Source organism: Ochotona princeps, chromosome 2 (assembly GCF_030435755.1).
Source record: "Ochotona princeps isolate mOchPri1 chromosome 2, mOchPri1.hap1, whole genome shotgun sequence".
Lineage (NCBI taxonomy): Eukaryota > Metazoa > Chordata > Mammalia > Lagomorpha > Ochotonidae > Ochotona > Ochotona princeps.
In genome coordinates, this window is record NC_080833.1 from 114,371,906 (window position 1) to 114,390,374 (window position 18,469).

The window sequence follows — 18,469 nt, forward strand, 5'->3', positions numbered from 1 at the left end:
GTCTAACCAGGAAATGAGGCAATAATTTCTCCTTATTTGCTGTAGCTTGAAACTCTCTTGTGTTGCTTTGGAGATCCCTTTAATTTGGGCAATTACAAGAGGAGGACCTCTTCCACAAGGAGAGGTGGAAAAGCCTTTCCCAACTTCAACAGTTTTGATCTGGATAATTCCATTTCTCTCTTCCCTCCATTGTCCTGGTGATAAAGAATGCAGGGCAGGAAAACCAGCAATTCCCAGGCATGGTGCTATTCCTAATTTATTTACTATTGTCTTTACAATGAGAAATCTCTTTTTCCTAGATGTAAATATGAGACATTGGAAAAACTCCCTCTGGAAATCTTGTTACAGACATCTTTTGAGAGGACCAACGGTGTTTGCCATACTTCTGACTTCTTCCTCTATCCAAGCTGGATCTCAGGACACCAAGGTCACTGGGCTGGAGCCCGATCCTGAGGTGACCACATTTTCTGTTTCATTAAGGTTAGAAAGGAGTAAACCATCAATCAAGAGCCATACTAATCCTCAAAGGTCGAGTGAGCACCAGGGGGCAGAACTGAGCACAGTGAAGCCTGGGTAAAAAACCAAAGTGACAATAGAAATGTATCAGCAGGATGGGGCGACCACGAAAATGGAAAAGGTACAAATGGGAGACAGAAAATCAGGCCACAGGGACGTGGAGGGAGAAAATACGTAGAGGAGAGAAGAGCAAAGGGATTGGATTATCTAATTTTTCCAGCCAGAGCTCAGGAGGATGGTCAGAATAGCAGGAAAGAAGAGCCTAAGGGATAGATGATTTGGGGATGAAACTGTCTCTTCCATTGCGATGCAGACATGAGATTAGGGTTCAGAGAGAAGGAGTGGAGGAGAGAGAGGGAAGAGGAGGGGCAGCGACTGTCATTGTAACAAATGTGCTTGAGCACTGGAGTCTGCTGATCAGTTTTAGTGATCGAGCAGTCCTGAGATCGCTTATCCAAAGCTTCTTTGGTCTCGCTGTTGTGTGGAATGGATGTGTCCAAGGAAGGCATTCATAGTCCAAATCTCCAGTGAAAAACTTGGAAACCCTTTCACTCCCAATTCCCTAGCTCTGTCCCTGAAAGACATCTTGGGATAAAGAGCTCAGCACAGAGACCGGCACATGAGCTCAGCTGATGTTCATCTTCATTAAGCAGCTCCCAGCTCGAGGTCTCAGCATCTGGCATGGTAAGATAACCAGCAACTGTGGATTACAGATGCCAGAACTCATCGATTTGAGGGTGCGTGTGTAATTCACATGTGTCCTCATCAGATTCCACCACCAGGCCCAGTTCAAGCCGTTTTCTTATGCAAAACCAGCAATGAAAGCAGCATTCGTTTACAGGATCTCATGGCCCTGCAAACCTTCCAGGGTAGCCTGGTGTTGCTTGTTCAGGCAAGCTGCTTCCTGGGAGCGAATTCACTGCACGTGGGAACCCCAAGACCTGAGAGGCTCCTGGGAGCTTGAACTTGAGAAGCAAAGCAATACAGTAGCCAGGAACAGAGAAGGGCAGGAAGCGAAGGAGAGAATCAATATCTACATAGAGGCCCAGACCTGTGACGCTAAAGGTTAGAAGAGCAGAGACGCTTAGAGACTTGTTCTGTTTTGCTGTTCAAAAAGTGATCCATGGGGGGTGTCAACCTTATGGTGTACAGGGTAAAGCCACTGCTTGTAATGCAGGCATCCCATGTTAGAGTGCTGGCTCAAGTCCTAGCTGATCTGCATCCTGTTGAGCTCTCTGCTACAGCCCCTGGGAAATCAGCAGAAGATGGCACACGTGCTTCGGCCCTGGTAACCCATGTGGGAGAACTCGACAGAGCTCTGGACTCCTAGTTTGGTCTGGCCCAGACTTCACTCCCACGGTCACTGGGTGGGTAAACCAGAGGATGGAAGATTCTCTTTCCCTCTCCCCCTCCCCCTCCCTCTTTGTGTTTCTGTGTATGTGTGCATGTGTGCTGCTCTGTCAAATACATACGCACATATATTTTTAAATGGATTCATTTATTTCATTATTCCATGATACAATTCCATAGATTTCCCTTCCTCCTCCCAAAATCCCTGCCTCCCCCCACACACAATTTCCCACATGTCATTTCAATAATAGAGTCTTCACAATCAGTCATAAGCCCATCATTCTATTTCAGTGTATCCTGACATTGTAGGCATGGACAATGGCAGACAGTCCAGCATCCTATTGTCAAGATTCAACAGTTTCATTGGGACTTCATCTTTGATTTGGAAGTAGAGATGCACAATGCATTGTATCTTCACATTCGTATGTGATAGTCTGTACTACACAGTTACGATACATCCCCTTGAATGGAAGTCCATAAAACCAAAGTCACTAACAGAGAGAAAAATAGAAAATTTTCAACAACATAAAGTTAAATGCTACCGAATGACCAATGTGTCACTGAAGAAATGAAAAAGAAAACCAAAGACCTTCCTGAAGCAAATGATGCTATTGTGTGACCTATGAGTCAGGGAGGAAAGTAAAAAGAAAAACAAAAAATTTTTTTGAATGAGTGAAAATAAAAACAATCTACATATCTTTAAAAAAATAAAAGTGGTCCATGAACAGCAGAGGGTGATGACATCACCTGGGATCTCATTAGAAAAGCAAGATCTTGGCCTCAATCCTGTTCTTGCTGATTTAGAGCCTGATATTAGCCAGATTCCTAAGTGACTTGCTGCTACTAAGTAAAAGTTGAAGAATTACTGATATGATGCAAGGCTTTACATGTTACATGCACTTGCTCAAGGAAGCCAGCAGAGGGCAGTGTTGAGAGAGTTCCAGAGCTGGCTGAGGCCAGTGAAGACAACTTTCCTCAAGAACTCTGGACAGAACGTATTAGCTCATGGTGAACACATGAGCAAATGCCAAGAATGCCTTAGTTTTCTGACAGGAGAACTCAGTAAGCCACCAAGTTTTGTTGTATAGGAACATGTGAAGGCTGGGAATGCGTAATAATTAGGCTTTGTCCTTGCACTGTAACTTCCAGGAAAGAGTTGTCTTAGTATAAAGTACCAAGTGTCTTTGCAAACCCAGCTTCACGGACCCACAAGCTGTGAGGTTTTCCAGATTTCCATGCTTAGCAGGCAGGGTACCTAGTCATGCTCTGCTGTTCCCATGTGGGCATCACTAATAAGCTTATCTATCAACTTGTGCTTTTAGAAGGAAGTCTGTTGTACAGCAGAAACGAGGACATACATGAGATCCATATGACCGCCCCTACTTTGCTCACTCACAGAGCATTCAGGATACTTAGTGAATCTCAACGGGTCCATCAGTATCCATTAGTATTCATTAGATGAAATTGCAAAGTCACCGTATTGTGCTAGTCATCCGTCTTCATAGGATGTTGGAAGAATAAGTGCATATCAAGAAGCAAAATAAATCTTCAAAACTAACAAATTTGTTTTTGCCACATTTCCATGTTCTGACAAGAACAATATATATACCGGGATCAGTGTGGTGGCAAGGTATGCTAAGCCTTTCTCTGCAGCCCCAACATCCCGTGTGGGCACTAGTTTGAGTCCTGGCTGCTCCACGTCCAGCCCAGCTTGCTGTTTGTGGCCTAGGAAAGCAGCCCAACTCCTGGCGTTCCTATACGCATGCGGGAGACCTGAAAGAAATCCATGGCTGGGCTTCAGATAAGCCTAGCTCCAGCTGGGGCGGTCGTTTGTGGAGTGAACCAGCAGTTGGAAGACTTTTCTGTCTCTCTCTCCCTGTGACTCTGCTTTTCAAATAAAAATAAATAAAATGATTAAGAGAAAACAAAAAGAATAAATGGAGTAGCTGGGATACTAACTGACTCCCATATATGGGGGCCTGCATCACAGGTGGAAGGCAATGCTAGGCCAACGCATTGGCCCCTACATTGTAGTGTTTTTAATTATAGCTTTTCCTGTTTTCAGATCAAGGGACCCACATTTTCACTTTTCATCGAGCCCTGAAATTGTGTAACTGGTTTCGTCTTGAGGGATGAGAGAGAAAGAGTTGGTGTCTGTGACTTGGGCCTGGCAAGGTGGGGTTTAGCTACAGACCCACCAGAGAAGTGCCCCGCGTTGGCAGCTGAGGACCGTGCTTCTTTGTCTTATAAAGTGCCTTTTTCTTTCCTGCTTGCTGGTTCCCCAGAAGCTCATTTTAATTCCATCTGTGTATTTCTGTGTGTGTGTACACGCATGCACCATTTCCCCAGGAAAACCTCAATTTCCTTCTCAAAAAGCAAAGGAAAGGAGAAGGGTGGAGTGCTGCTTATGGTAAATGTTTCATATATATACATTTAATTTTTTATTTAAAATGTTACTAAAGCAAGGAGTTTCTATTTCAATAAATTAAAGAAAATAAATAAAGGCTGCAAAAAGAGGAGAGAGAGAGAGACAGAAACATTTAACAGAAAGGAGGCCAGGTTGCTCGAGTTGGAAGGTGCAACTTCTAAGAGATGCTTTTGGGTGGGGCCTCAGACTGGACGGAGGCTGTCTGAAGGGCTCTAGGCTCTCTTGCAGTGACATTGCAGCAACAGAAGAAACCCACACTGTCTTACCATGTGCGTGCAACACAGACCGGGAAGCTGCTTTCCACACGACGGCTGGGGACCGAGCGCTTGCACTGTGGCTTCCCTGCATAGACATTTCCTCATTTCCCTGCACCTCAACACTCCCCAGTTTCTATCAGCCAGAACCAGTCACACAGCTCCAGCTAGACGCAAGGGAGCTGAGCAAAACGAGTTTTTCTACTGACCCAAAAGAATGTAAAAGAGTTTGGTGAACACACAGCATAATCATTGCCGTTGAGGAAATGGGATGGGATCGGGAGGGCAGGGCTAAAAGGGAAGGTGAGGGCAGCTGATCTGCTCTAAATGGAAAGTGGTAGGTGGAAAAATTCACTGGAGGTGAAGCAAATTCTTCAGTGGGGGAGACTTGAAGGTTTGTCGTCTAAGGTGAATCCCGGGTGCTGCGGCACTGGTGGACCTGGGAATGCCTGAAAGACCCTAGTAAGAACATAGGTGCTGATTGGATGACTTCTTTGGATTTCATGTCACAACCAGGACTCGAAGAATCACCCACGCAGTGACAAAAGTGCAAAGAGGAGGGAGAATTCAGGACCCAGTGAATGGTGTGGAAGCAACTGCTCCTATGTGGTGGAGGTAGAGACTTTATTCCGGGGGAACAGGAACATGCCCATAGACCTAGGGTGTTGTGCCTCAAAGGGAATGGAGCAAAGCAAACCAGATCACAGGGCAGGGGGCCAGGGAGCAGGGGAGGTGTCGGGTGAGCTGGCTTCGCATGGCTGCCACCAGAAGGATCAGAGGTAGTAGACAACTCCTAAGCCATGCTGGCACTCAGAAGCCTGTCATCTCAGGCTCTTCCCTTTGTGGCATCCATGTGCCACTTGGTCCAGACTGATGGAGCCAGTGCTGCCTGAAAGACTCTGGGTGACTTCAAGAATCCACTTTGACAATCCTATCAAATGTTTATTTAAAAAAATAAGAACACATTTGCATAATATGGTAATGCTTTTGCTGGCATGAAAGCATATATGTGTGTGTTGGTAAGCAGCTAGATGTTCTCAAAATAAGTATTAACCACAGCTTTAAAAAAAAAAAAAAAAAAAAAGATGTTGAAACTCTAAATGCTTCAACAACACTGTTTCCTCTTCCACAAAGCCAGAGCTTCTGTCCTGGTCAACGACATGATCAATGACGAAGAACCCGAGGCCTTGATGTTTCAGTCTTGAGTTGGAAGAAATCATCTCAGGTAAGTAGGAGGACATTAACAATGGGTGCCAGGACTACCAGCCAACTTGCCATTTGTGCCACTGCAAATGATGAAGCTGAAAAAACAAGGAAAGTCCCCTATGTTTAGGTGTCTTTATTAATGCGATGGGAAGGATGAGGGACTGGACATTGGTGTGGGAACCCTGGAGCAGGAAAATGTGTTCCTCCCCCAAAGCCAATCCCAGCATGCCTGGCACGTTCTCTTGTTCTTTAGAGATCAGTGCAAAACTCCCCGCAATATCCATGGCTTTGCTAGGTCCTGTAGTTGATGGTTACCTTGGCAAACTTGTGAATCTGAGAAAAAAAAAAATCACTCCCCTACACTGGGAAACAATGAAGCAAGACAGCATGTTAGGGCCCGGTGCGATAGCATAGTGGCTAAAGTCCTCACCTTGCACGTGCCAGGATCCCATATGGGCACTGGTCCTAATCCAGCTGGCGCTGCTTCCCATCCAGCTCCCTGCTTGTGGCCTGGGAAAGCAGTCAAGGATGGCCCAAGGCTTTGGGAGCCTGCACCCGTGTGGGAGACCCGGAAGAGCTCCTGGCTCCTGGGTTCGGATGGACTCAGCTCCAGCCATTGTGGTCACTTGGGGAGTGAACCATCGGACAGAAGATCTTGCTCTCTGTCTCTCCTCCTCTCTGTATATCTGCCTTTCCAATAAAATAAAAAAAATAAATCTTTAAAAAAATGACAGCATGTTAGATGAAGACGGAAAACCGTACAGGTCTATACATTACATAGCCATCAAACACTGCTTGTTTTAGAGAAGTAAGGATCGATGCTCTTTCTTGTTTCTCTGTTCACTAACTGTATCAACGGGAAGAGGGAAAGTGAAGGAAAAGAGAAAAGAAGAGGAAAGAAAGAAAAGGGGCCACTTGGGAACCTAAGAAGGAAAGAGTGGAGGAGAAGATACCAAATGCAAAGAAAAGAGAAAGTAAGGAAAGAGAGGCTGAAGAAAAAGGGAATGGGAATTGGTAATAAAACAGAGATGGAGGATGGAGTCAATTTGTGGGACAACTTGGGTAGCTGCAGAACAGGAAAATGAGGTTAGTCTTTCAAAACGTGAATGTAGGGCCTAGTGCAGTGGCTCAATTGGCTAAATCCTCACTTTGCAAGCACCCGGAACCCACACTGGTGCCGGTTTGTGTCACGGTTGCTCCACTTCCAGCCCAGCTCTCTGTGGCCTGGAAAAGCAGTCGGGGACAGCCCAAACCTTGGGACCCTGCACCTGTGTGGGAGACCTGGAAAAAGCTCCTGGTTTCTGGCTTTGGATTGGCTCAGCTCTGGCTGTTGCGGACACTTAGGGAATGAACCAGTGGGCAAAAGATCTTTCAGTTTTTCTGTCAATTTGTCTTTCCAATAAAAATAAAATAAATCTTTTTTTTTTAAAGTGAGTGTACCATTGTTTTAATTCTCTCTTCAGGTGATCAGCCACCCCCATATTATGAGGACAGGGCTCATGCCTCGTCTTGTTTCTAGACGTTAGAATGTAGTGATAATGTGAAAGTGATGCTGGAACCTCACCGCCAAACTTTGACTTTATGGTCAAAGTCATTGACCATTGGATCTGCGGCAGCAGAAGAGTGGAGCGTGTCACAATAAACAAGAAAAGACCAGACTAGCTGGGAAAGAGAAAGAAGAGCACCAAGTTTCCGTTCACCCCGTGTGGGGGCAGGGGTGAGGAAGTCATCACAGGAGAGAAGGGTCCAGTGATCCCAGGAAGATCATGAAAGGAATGCTGTTAGGGACCAGGGCCCGGATGCCCAGGCATGACCAGGAGCATGAGAAACATCAGCACTGCAAAGCACAAGCTTTTCTGGAAGAACCTGTGCACCAGGGCTCAGGGATGTGGCTTCAGGTGAGCTCTGGAGCGCTGGAGGTAGGATCCACATTTATTATGGGATCTTACAAACCCTAGTATTCCTGAAGTTGAAAGCACTGAGCCTAATACAGCTGCTGCTTGTTGAGAATGTGTCAGAGACTGTGTGTGGAAATTTACATGCATAGTCTCATTGGAGATATTGTTTTGTGTGTTATCTTTAAAGATGTGAGTTAGAGAAGCTAAGAAATATGTTGAACGAGTAAGCAACAAGGCCGGCCTTGACTTCAGGTGTGACTGACTCGAGAACGTGTGAGTGTGGCTGTCTTACTATAGCGTGTGTGTCGGTCGGCTCTGGAGCGTTTAGGAATGCTCCAGCGAATGGATCATCCTGGGAGGTGGAGAGGAATCTCAGACCTGAGACCCAGAGTTTGCTGTACTGACGTGTCAAGGTGTACAATGCCACGGAAGAGCTGTCTTTACCCGAGGACAGGGCTCTCACACCTCTTTGCTCTCTGTGCCCTCGGCTGGCTCAGACTGTCTACGAGAGACCTTCTCAGAGCCTTTCCAACAACATGTGGACTACTCTTTTGCTTCACCCTCTTCCCCCTGCACAGTTTGTTGTCTCGGACTGCCCTACAACAATCTTAGCCTCAGATTTCAGGACTGTGCATTGTGAACTGGGCAGTTAGGGTCACAGATTCTGGGACAAATACCCTCCACAAAAGAGAGTGCTGAGCTCCACTAGGATGAGGTGAGCCGTCTGGGAGGCAATGCAGGGCTGGGAAGGGCTTCTAAGTCTCCGAGGTCTCACGGACCCTTTGAGATTCGCCACCACATTCCACGCCAGGAAGTTGAGTAAGACCCCACACCCTTCTTGCTTCAGAAGTAAACTCATTATCCTGTGACTTCTTCATTTCCCTGGAGGCTATTTTCTTACCCAGTTCACAGAGTTTGCTGAAGTAGACTGTTTGATTCTTCCCGCTCACAGAGTTCTTGACCTGGCAGGTGTAGGAGCTGGAGTAGTTCTGTGAGTTCACGGTCATTTTAAGAACATTTCCCTGGAATTCCTGGTTTAAGAGTCTAGAGTCATCATACCACGTATACTTGACGGCAGACTGGTTTTGTGCCGTACATGTCAAGGTCAGAAAACAATTGTCCATTTCCTCTTTCTTTTCGATGTTTATGACAGGATTGGGTACAGGATCTGAAAACAGAAGATGAATTAATCAAACAAAGCAGTGGAGACATGCACTGATGAAGCATTTATGCTGGCATAGATTTAACCAACAAAACATGAAAAGGAACCAACGAGGATCCCGAGTGCTGCAAGAGACAGAGTCATGATGCGGAGGCCCCAGCAGAGGGAGCCAGTGAGGAACTTTGACCTGGGCAACTCCTGGATGCGAGTCACTCCTTGGAGGCCATACCAAGCTTCATCCAGCAGAGGGAGACAAAGTTCATCCCTTGCACTCAGAGGGCGTTACTTGCTCAAAAGGAGGGTGAACACCTGTGAGTTGGTGTCAGACGTGGTTTCTCAACCGCCTGAGATGCTCATGGTCCTTTCTCTAACAATGAGCCACAGCTGAACCATTGTCCAACCTGCTCAAGAATTCTGGGGCTCAGAATCCAGAAGAGTCCTAAGGTGAGTGATAATGGCTTGCACACTGCAAAGCTATGTACACAACCACCCGGAAGAATTGCCATCCCCCTGGACCACAGCAGAGCTGCGGAGAACTCTCTGTAGTGCTCAGCACATACCAGGAGTGTTGAACAGTGCAGGTCTGCTAGCTTTGCTGTCTAGCACAAGGCCTGTAAGTATCTTAATGAATTGATGGGGGAATGAAGCAGTTCTGAGACAGAAAGGGTAAGACGAGAGCTTTGAAAAAGACCAGCCTTGGGTCCTGCACTTGACGCTGGTGGGATGACATCAGAAATGGTAGTTACTAGCCAACTCTGCAAACTCATATGTAAAATGACCACCATGTGGCACAATGTAACTAGGATACCATGGCATCATCCAGAAAAACAGTTTTTAGGAGTGTACATGTTGCAGATACACTACAGGTCACAGCCATCACTCCTTTTTGTCATGCTGACAGATGGGACAAGAGATAAGCCTGGAGCAATGGCTCAGTGGCTGAATTCTCACCTTGCATGCACCAGGATCCCATATGGGCTCTGGTTCATATCCTGGCTGTTCCACTTCACATCCAGCTCCCTGGTTGAGGCCCGGGAAAGCAGTGGAGGCCAACCCAAAACCCTCAAAACCTATAACCACATGGGACACTAGGAAGAAGCTTCTGGCTCTTGGCTTTGGATTGGCTCAGTTCCGGCCATTATAATCACTTGGAGAGTGAACTCATGGATGAAAGATCTTTCTCTTTGCAAATCTGCCTTTCCAATAAAAATAAGTAAGTAAGTAAATAAGTAAGGTCAGCATATGGCCCTGTCGTGGCTAGGGCTGGGCTGTCTGAAATCCTCTGGAATATTTCCATTCTGGACAAGAGAAAAACCACATGTAGAGTCAGTGCAGCTCAGATCCCATAGGATTAAAACACGGTAGGCAGTTTGTCAGATAACAGCGTTCCTCTGGGCTGTGTGTGTGGAGGGGCTGTAGAAGTTCACCAACCAGGCCATCTCCTTCCTGCAGGCTTCTCATAATACTGCCTTAATTAGGCAGCTGGTATACTGGGTTTCACCATTTTCCGTATTCTAATCCTATAGCCTATACTCCTACACTTGCTGCAGTGATCAGCTCAGCCCTGGGCACTTCAGGGATGGAATTTGTTGAGCGAGCTGGGATGGTCTGGCCCCGATGTCCCCTCTGAGCTATCATAAATGCCTGGACATTTGTGGAGGTCTTTTGTTCACCACATCCTGGGGATGTCACTCACAGTCAGGATGTGCTGAAGCCAAGCCAGCCCGTGGGTTTGCAAGTCATTTTGTAAGGTCATCAAGCAAATTAATTTATAGCTCACAATCAGCTGTAGTGAAAGTGTTTTATCTCAGAAATTATGGAAGTTGGTAAATGACCCCAAAGGGGGGAGGATTTTAAAACTGACTTAAGTTCGTTTCCCATTTAGAGAATTGGTTTACGAGAATACCACTGTAAGAGAGCTTGACTCTTTCTCATGTCCAGGACCTCTGCATTTCCAGGCTATACAACATAGAAGAAGGAAGGGGAAAGGGTATCCTTTCCTCTTAAGACCAGGAATCATTTGGCTGGTAGGGCCCAAATACTGCAACATTCTCCTTTGGCACTATGTTAGCACTTAAAAAATATTCTCATGTTCATATCCACCCTCTATTGGGTGGGTATAACTGTCCTCCTAACATAATTCGGAACTCAAAGCTCTGAGAATAGCATCTCCCTTGGGCTTCAGGCTAGCCCCTTTTGTGCAAGGACTATCTGTTCTTATTCTAGTGAGGTCTTCCCAGGATCCCTCTCTTTGCTTTGTAACTTGATCCTGTTGGCCATAAATGTTTAGGTCAGGCAGGCACACATACCAATTAAGGTAAAATTAACCAGGAAGTTTCACTTTCTTCATGTTTTCCTGAGATTTGAAACTCAGAGGCACAAATGTTGAGGGAAAAAAAAAATGTTAATGGCAAACACCCATAGGCACAGTCCAGAGATTCGAGCCAAGGGATTCTAGACTGGCCCGGGTTCTCCACCTACCTCCTCTTAACCCATCCTGACTCTCCTCTGTCCCTCAAATTACTTCAAAATTTCCTGATTTCTAAGATAAATTCTTGGTGGGGGCTGCAAAAGTACATTCAACTGGCTTCTGTGACTCACCATCAAAAGAAGTTTACCTAATATTGGCATATCAGTACTAAGAGCTTTCCCCAGAGTCAGACAGTGACCAATTTTGGAGCCAGGTCTGTCTAACTTCAGGTGAAATGACCTGGTCCGTATTTATACACGCTGACAGACTGAGGCTGTGGACAGGAGCTTTGGTCCCACCCATCCTGAGAAGTAAAAACCTTCCTGATAGCTCCTGCATCTTGCTTCACTTCTTCTGTCTTTGTCCTTAAGTTGGTGACATCAGTTTTGAGGTAATTAAGATGATCTAAGAACTAATTCGGGTTCATCACAGGACAGAACAAGGGATACCCAGAGGATATGATCTGTCCTGTTTTCCTTCTCTTCCGATCTTAAACTCAGCAGCTTCAAAGCAGGTATTAAATGTGGAAGGCTGTCAGTTTGGGGATGTACTGACCTAGGTTCACTTCCCAGCAGAACTGAATCCAGGCGAAATGAACTAAACTGAGTTCCCCTTTGCCTCCCAGAGGTGTGCTTGTGCCTGGCAGGAAGCCTCCCGGGGTCCACCCTAGACCCTTCGAGTGGAGACTTGGTTTGGGGCTCCCCCACTCACCTAATACGCTCAGATGGATCCTCCATTCGTGCTCGTTTCCTCCCTCCTTCAAAATTCTCACCAGGTATGTGTTGCTGTCTTCCTTTTGGACGTCAGAGATGTTCAGTGCGCTACTCTGAGGGTCAAATGTGATTCTGTTCCTGGATTTAGTGTCAAAGTACTTAATTTTGCCAGACTCGCACTCTAAGAGCTTCTGTTTGGTAGTGTTAAACCAAGTTAGTTGTCTGTAGATACTGGGCAGATTGGAGACACACAGACTTACATTGCTACCAGAGACTGCTGTGACGTAAAGATCTGCCAATGAAAGCATGAAGGACACTCACGTTAGGGAGGGCAGTGTTGGGGCAGACACAAGGGGTTTCTGCTTGCGAGCAGAGCACGGGTTTCATCAGAAGCCTTGGTGCCAGGAGTAGTCCTCAGTAACAGTTGGACCTTGGGAAACAGTGTGGAGGCAGTAAACATTATAACCCCCCTAGCTTTTCCTCCAGGCAGTAAAAAGAGATGATACTGCCGCCGACCCCAGCTTGTTCTCTTACTGTCATATCAGTGTATTTTCAAGTGAAATAGTGACAACTCATGTCTCTTTCCTGAGTTTGTGTTTCTTGTCCTCTCAATTTAGTTCAATAAACAATGTTAGTCTCTAGATGTGCTGAAATAAGCACTGCATATTTAATGCATCAGTGTGAGATGACAAACACACAAACAAAACATCTTAATGCTGGATATTGTAGTCAGGACAAGCACAGCTTATTATTACAGGAGCAAACTGCAAGGGGCAATGGGAATCTACTCCATTTCAGGGTGCAAAGGTAGAGGAAATATAAGGAAAACCTCTTTGGAAGAGACCACCGCTGACGTGAACCAAAGGTGATTAGAAATTAGTGTTTGTTAAGAACCACGTGTCAGGCACTCATGGCCCATCAATGAAATAGCAATGCTTCCTACTGTGACAGAGGTGACATCAGAATGGGGCAAAAAGAGAGTAAGCCATCAAAACAGTAGCTAAACGCATTGTACGGTGTATAAGGAGAGGATAATTATTATGAAGAAAGAAAAAAATGTGGAGTAGGATAAAAGGACTGAACATTGGTAGAGCTGCAGGACAGACATCACATGTGGTGACGAATGGTCAAATTTAAGCAGGGACTTGAAGCAGAGAGGAAGCCAAGTGGATATGTGAGGTAAGAGTGACCCAGGCAGGGGTGAAGAATTAGAGCAAAGAACCTGTGGTAGGAATGTGCTGTCCATATTTAAACAACAGGGCGGGCACTGTGGCCTAGCAGCTAAAGTCCTCGCCTTGAACCCACTGGGATCCCATATGGGTGCCAATTCTAATCCTGGCAGCCCTACTTGCCACCCAGTTCCCTGCTTGTGGCCTGGGAAAGCATTGAGGATGGGCAAAACCTTGGGACCCTGCACCTGCGTGGGATACCTGGAAGAGCTCCTGGCTTTAGATTGGCTCAGCTCCAGCCATTGTGGTTGCTTGGGGAATGAATCGTTGGGCAAAAGATCTTCCTCTCTGTCTCTCCTCCTCTATGTATATCTGACTTTCCAATAAAAATAAATAAATCCTTAAAAAAAAAACCTCATATTTGAACAATGGCAAAGATGCCTTAGTGGTGGGAGCTAAGTGAGTAAGTTATGAGATTGGGGAAAGTAAAAGATTTTAGCTTTATTGATAATAATGATGGTCAGAAAAAGCCTTCCTGGCTTTTTTTTTCCCTCATGTTTTATGTGTACATTTACATTTTATTTAGAAGAAAATTGTTGGAAGGTGAGGAAATGGAAAGTGTTTAGGTAAACTACTACTTCACAAAGTCTGGGTCGGAGGCAGAGCATCTGTGAGTGTGACGGGTTCCTCCCACAGGCACAGCCCTGTAGGCCACTGCCTCTTTCTACTCCGTCACATTTCCGCTTATGTTGGATGATGTCAAAGTTGTGGGTATTTGGGGATGTACCTAAGGGGAATTACAGTGGGGGGGCATTTTATTTGGGCCAGGGGAATGTATTTATGTGGTTGATAGGTTGCTGTGAGAAGTTATTTGTAGCCGCTTTAGGGAAGTGAAGATGTTAGGAATGTCCCTGCTTTCCGCTGGGCCTCACCCGCTCCCTCACCTGCACGGGGCGAGCAGGGTGTGAGGCAGATCAGAGTCAGAGTTGTTGAGTGGCAAAGCGCTACGGAAGCACGCGGGGGTTAACAAGCAGAAAACATGATGCCAGCTCTCAAGACTGACATCGTGTTGGTCAGCTTTTAAAACTTCCAAGTCATTGGGAGTTTTTTACTCTGCCTACATTTTTAAAAATTCTCGTCTGTATTAACAGTTCAGCTATTTTTTTCTTATGGGGATCTTTTGAATTGTATTAAGTCTCGGGTTCTAAAAAACTTGGTTTGGTTAGGAAAGAAGAAACAAAAGGTAATAATTAAAATGCTTAAGATGGACGGAAGTCTGGTGGCTCCTTTGGTGAAGGGAGAAGCTAAGAATATGTACGTATCTCCTGAGAAAGAACAGTTGAAAACAGATAAAAGTAGAAGGTGGTGAAGGCAGGCATTTGGCAGGCGGTTCAGCCATCGCTTGAGACAGAATAAGAAATTCCCAATGACTTGGAAGTATTTTCAAAACAAGTATCAAGATTTCAGATTGTGTCTTGAATGACAAGGGGTAGGAAGTATAATGAGTTTAGTAGGCAACAGTGCAATGGAACCTGAGCATCAGGAAAAAAGAGAGAGCAGCAAATAAGCTAGCATTTTAAGACATATCAGTGTGGATGAAAAGCGAGAGAGAAAGGCACATAAAGGGTAGGGAGAGGTCCTGTGGTCAGTTTTATTTCAGGAGAAAGAGAGAATTCAGCAGTGACGGGTCCAGAGGAAGGAGCCCATTGGGCAGGGCCTGGAGGGATGGGGAGGTGACCGAGGAAGCTGGGCTCTGGGGATTGCCCACAGGCCTTGGTGCAGAAGGATCCCCATCCCCTGAGGTAAACGAGGCGGAAGGAGCCAGTGGGGTGGAGAAGTTTCTAGTACAGAGATGCTGCGTAGAAGTAACGGTCTCTAGTCCCCACCTCTTCAGCAGAGGAGGAGGCCAGTTCTTTGCTAGGAATGAGGTGGAGAAAAGGCGGGGGGATGTTTGAGACTGTCACTGTGGGAGTGGAAGAATGACTTTGTCAAGGTTGTTCTGAGCCTCCAGTTTGGCTTAAGTGGTGACTCACACTTTCCTCCTTCTCGCCCTTCCTCTATGCGTACATCATTGTATCCATTCAGTCATTCATGTAATGACCATATAGGCAGCACTTACTGGGTGCTAGCCTCTGCGTCCCCTCAGGAGTACCCATTCCAGGGAACTGACAACTAATACACAATGCCTGGTGCTAAGAACCAGGGAAAGGAAATGGAGGATCCTCAAAGCGCACGTAAAACACTACAGTTAGAATTGGGGATCAAGAGAGACTTCTATTCCAGTGGGTAGAAACTTTATGTTTGTCTTTCTCTCTGCCTCTTAAATACATGCAGATTTAAAGAGCAGCACAAAACACTGAGTGCCATCCACCCCCAGGTTCATAAGGAAAATAAAGAATGGTTACCATGTTAAGCCACCATGTCACTACTTGTTTAGGAATCACAGGCAACCGAAAAAGATGAGTTAAGTTTTGGACTTGAGCCTGAGAAGTCTGGAGGAAGTAATTAGAAGGCATCCGTTTAGATGTGGAGCTCAGGGGACTGTGTTTAGTTTTATCCCGGGCTTTCATCTGTCTCAGATTGTGTGTGTGTGCATGCACGCGTGTGCCACAGTTGCAAAGCTATTGCTGTTTATTTTTTATTTCATTGTATATGAATAGCAACCCCTTGGAGAAAGGGACAGCATACATGTTCCTTTACCCTTGAGAGAGCTGAGGAAACCAAGGCACAGTTAAGTTTTCTGATTTAGAGAAAACCCCTTCTCTTACAGCCTGCAGAGAGCATAGGTTTGATTCCCAGTACAATGTTTTTGCTATCGCTACCTGCTAAACACTGTGGGGAGGCAGGTACACCTCCACACAGAGGGTGCCTGGATTCACAGCCTTGAAATCAGGAAGTTGGGGAATGATGAAGAAGGAGAAACGAGTAATTCTCAGGCTTTTTCACAAAACCACTCTTTCCTGCTGAGGAGAGAGTGACCTGAATTCCAAGGAATGCAAGGAAGATGTAGACATAAATTTTGCAGGCAGTTTTGATTCTTAACATGGAAGTGGATCAACAGAAAGTTCTCTGAAGCCATTTGTTTGTCTATTTAGCAATTGTTTATTGAGCCATGCTATGTTCTAGGCACTCTACTAAGTTAAGGAGCAAATTGCTGAATGGTTCCTGTTTCCACAGAGTTCAGAGAAACAGTCACTTCGCAAACCAAAATGTGGAGCCAGAGGTTTCCAGCAGGAAGTCATATGATGTCCATTTGTACAAAGCCTAAAGAAAGGATGGGGCAGAAACGAAAGCGCATACACAGACACAGAGCAGTGAGAGGAAATATTCTTTCAAGGCACACAGCAAAATTCAGCTTGGTCAGAATGTGGCAAAGTCACATCAAACATGCATGCAAAGAGGTAGACACATTGACAGGTTCCCTTGGGATTAATCTCAGAAAAGCATGATTCTGTTCATATGTTTGGAAATTTGACTTGTGTGTCTTTAGGAGAACCTCTCAATCTATCTTAAAGTTGGCAAATGTATGTAATGATTGCTCCTGATGGCCCTGTTACAAAAATCATATGAGGGCATCTACATAATGCCCAACACACAGCCTAACACGGAGCAGTGATTAATGTTTATTTTATCAAGATACAGAAATCAATATTAATCTAAACTGAGCCAATGCCATCCATTCCAAGGATAACATAATTAGAAATTGTCTTTTTGTTCCAACCGAAGGAGCTACACAGTCCAGAAAAGGAGAAGTCAGAGAGTGAGCAGCTGTCAGGGTGTTTTTGCCATGACTAAGGAAAGTCCTGAACTCAGTAAATGGATGAATACTTCACAGCAGCACTCATGCTCAAGCCTATACCAGCAAACTACGAGTTGAGTCAGCCCCATAGCGACCACACATGTGCCTGAAGACACCTGTTTCCAGGTTTACACTGTTATTAAGTAGATGCCACCCCAAGAAACCCACTGTGAGTCATCAACCATGCATCCTCCAACCATTTCTTTCTCATTTCTTGAAAAATTACATATCCTGTTATAACTTAGTGACGGCATGTAACTTCCCCCATGCTTGCTCATTTTTACTCATTTTTACCTAAAGTTATAAACATCAAAGTGCTTTAACATAATGAGATTAGAATATTATTTAAGGAGAATAACATAAAAGACAAAAAGGTGTGACTTCTGCTTCTCAGCTGGCAAGGAAAGACTGCTGCTTGGTGAGCAGGAGGACTGGGCAGCCGTAACAAGGGTTTGAAAACTAAGCAGTGTGCTCCTTAGGCACATGAGAGACTGGCATAGCCCTTACTTGTTAACAATCGTGCATTGGTTCCTTCGCCACAGAGGCACTTGTGCCTGTCTCACATCCTCATGTGGAGACATTAGACAACAGTACTTCCCAAGATGTCTTTCCTACAGTTTGGACTCTGTGGGACAATGACAACAGCATTTACCCCGATTCAGGATCTGATTCCTCCATATAAAGAGGTCTCAAACAATGCCTGAGACAACACAATTATCTGAGCATAAAATACCAGGTTGTAGTATAACACTTCGTCTTATTTTAAATGAAAAAAAGAAATAATAAGCTAACACTTTCCCACAATAAAGAAATCATCACTCATGAAACAAGAGGAATAGTTCTAGTTCCCCTCGGGGTGTTATTTTTGGCTGTATCTCCTTGGGAAAAGAGATGGACCCCAATTCTCTAAGGCTCGGGTAGGAAGGGTCCCCAACTTCATCACACCCCTGCTACTGGGGCAGGAGTACCTGCAGCCCACAGGCCAGGCCCCACTTCCAGGGCGGAGCCATAGCCCATCTCCCCGTCTCTGCCTGACCATGTCTCTGGTGTGCAATCACAGAAAGACAGTTGGCAGAAAGTACCTTGAGTATTCGTCTCCAGGAGCACTGAAGGCAACAGGAGCAGTTCCAGAGCCAGACACCATTCCCATCTGCTGGAACACATGCTAATTTTCAGAGCTTCCAAAGAACGCTGGAGACAGCTGAGCGTAAGGCTTGAAAGGGGCCGGATACAGAAGGAGACTTTATGATGTAGGCAAAATGACAAACCCACATTGGCTGGTTCCCCTTCACCCGATGCGTGTGTGGGAGCCCCAGAACAGGAACAGGAAGTCTCAGGTTTTCTTCTGAGAGTGCTACAGAAATAGCAAAATAATTTTGTTTGAATGTGCATTGGTATTCTTGTTCTCAGGGTCCTGGCTCCTATTGGATTATTGGAGAGTTCAGTACTCAAAAATGAGAAAGGCCCGGTGGGAGAATATCTGCTTGGTGGTTCCCAGACAGAA

The 18,469-nt window shown here is 45.5% G+C and overlaps 1 protein-coding gene across 2 annotated transcripts; it reads right to left on the reverse strand.

Annotated features, from left to right (window-relative positions):
• Positions 1-5,464: 5,464 nt before the first annotated feature.
• Positions 5,465-18,209, reverse strand: CD48 (CD48 molecule). Of its 2 annotated transcripts, XM_012928163.2 has the most exons (4): positions 18,048-18,208; positions 11,996-12,289; positions 8,554-8,820; positions 5,465-5,849 (listed from the first exon to the last, which is right to left on the reverse strand). In XM_012928163.2, the coding sequence occupies exons 1-4, from the start codon at positions 18,127-18,129 to the stop codon at positions 5,770-5,772; spliced, it is 723 nt and encodes a 240-aa protein (XP_012783617.2). In that variant the 5' UTR covers positions 18,130-18,208; the 3' UTR covers positions 5,465-5,769. The 2 variants fall into 2 exon arrangements, with proteins under 2 accessions (XP_012783617.2, XP_058516492.1); XM_058660509.1 differs by lacking the exon at positions 5,465-5,849 and having other exon boundaries at positions 8,393-8,820; positions 18,048-18,209.
• Positions 18,210-18,469: the final 260 nt, after the last annotated feature.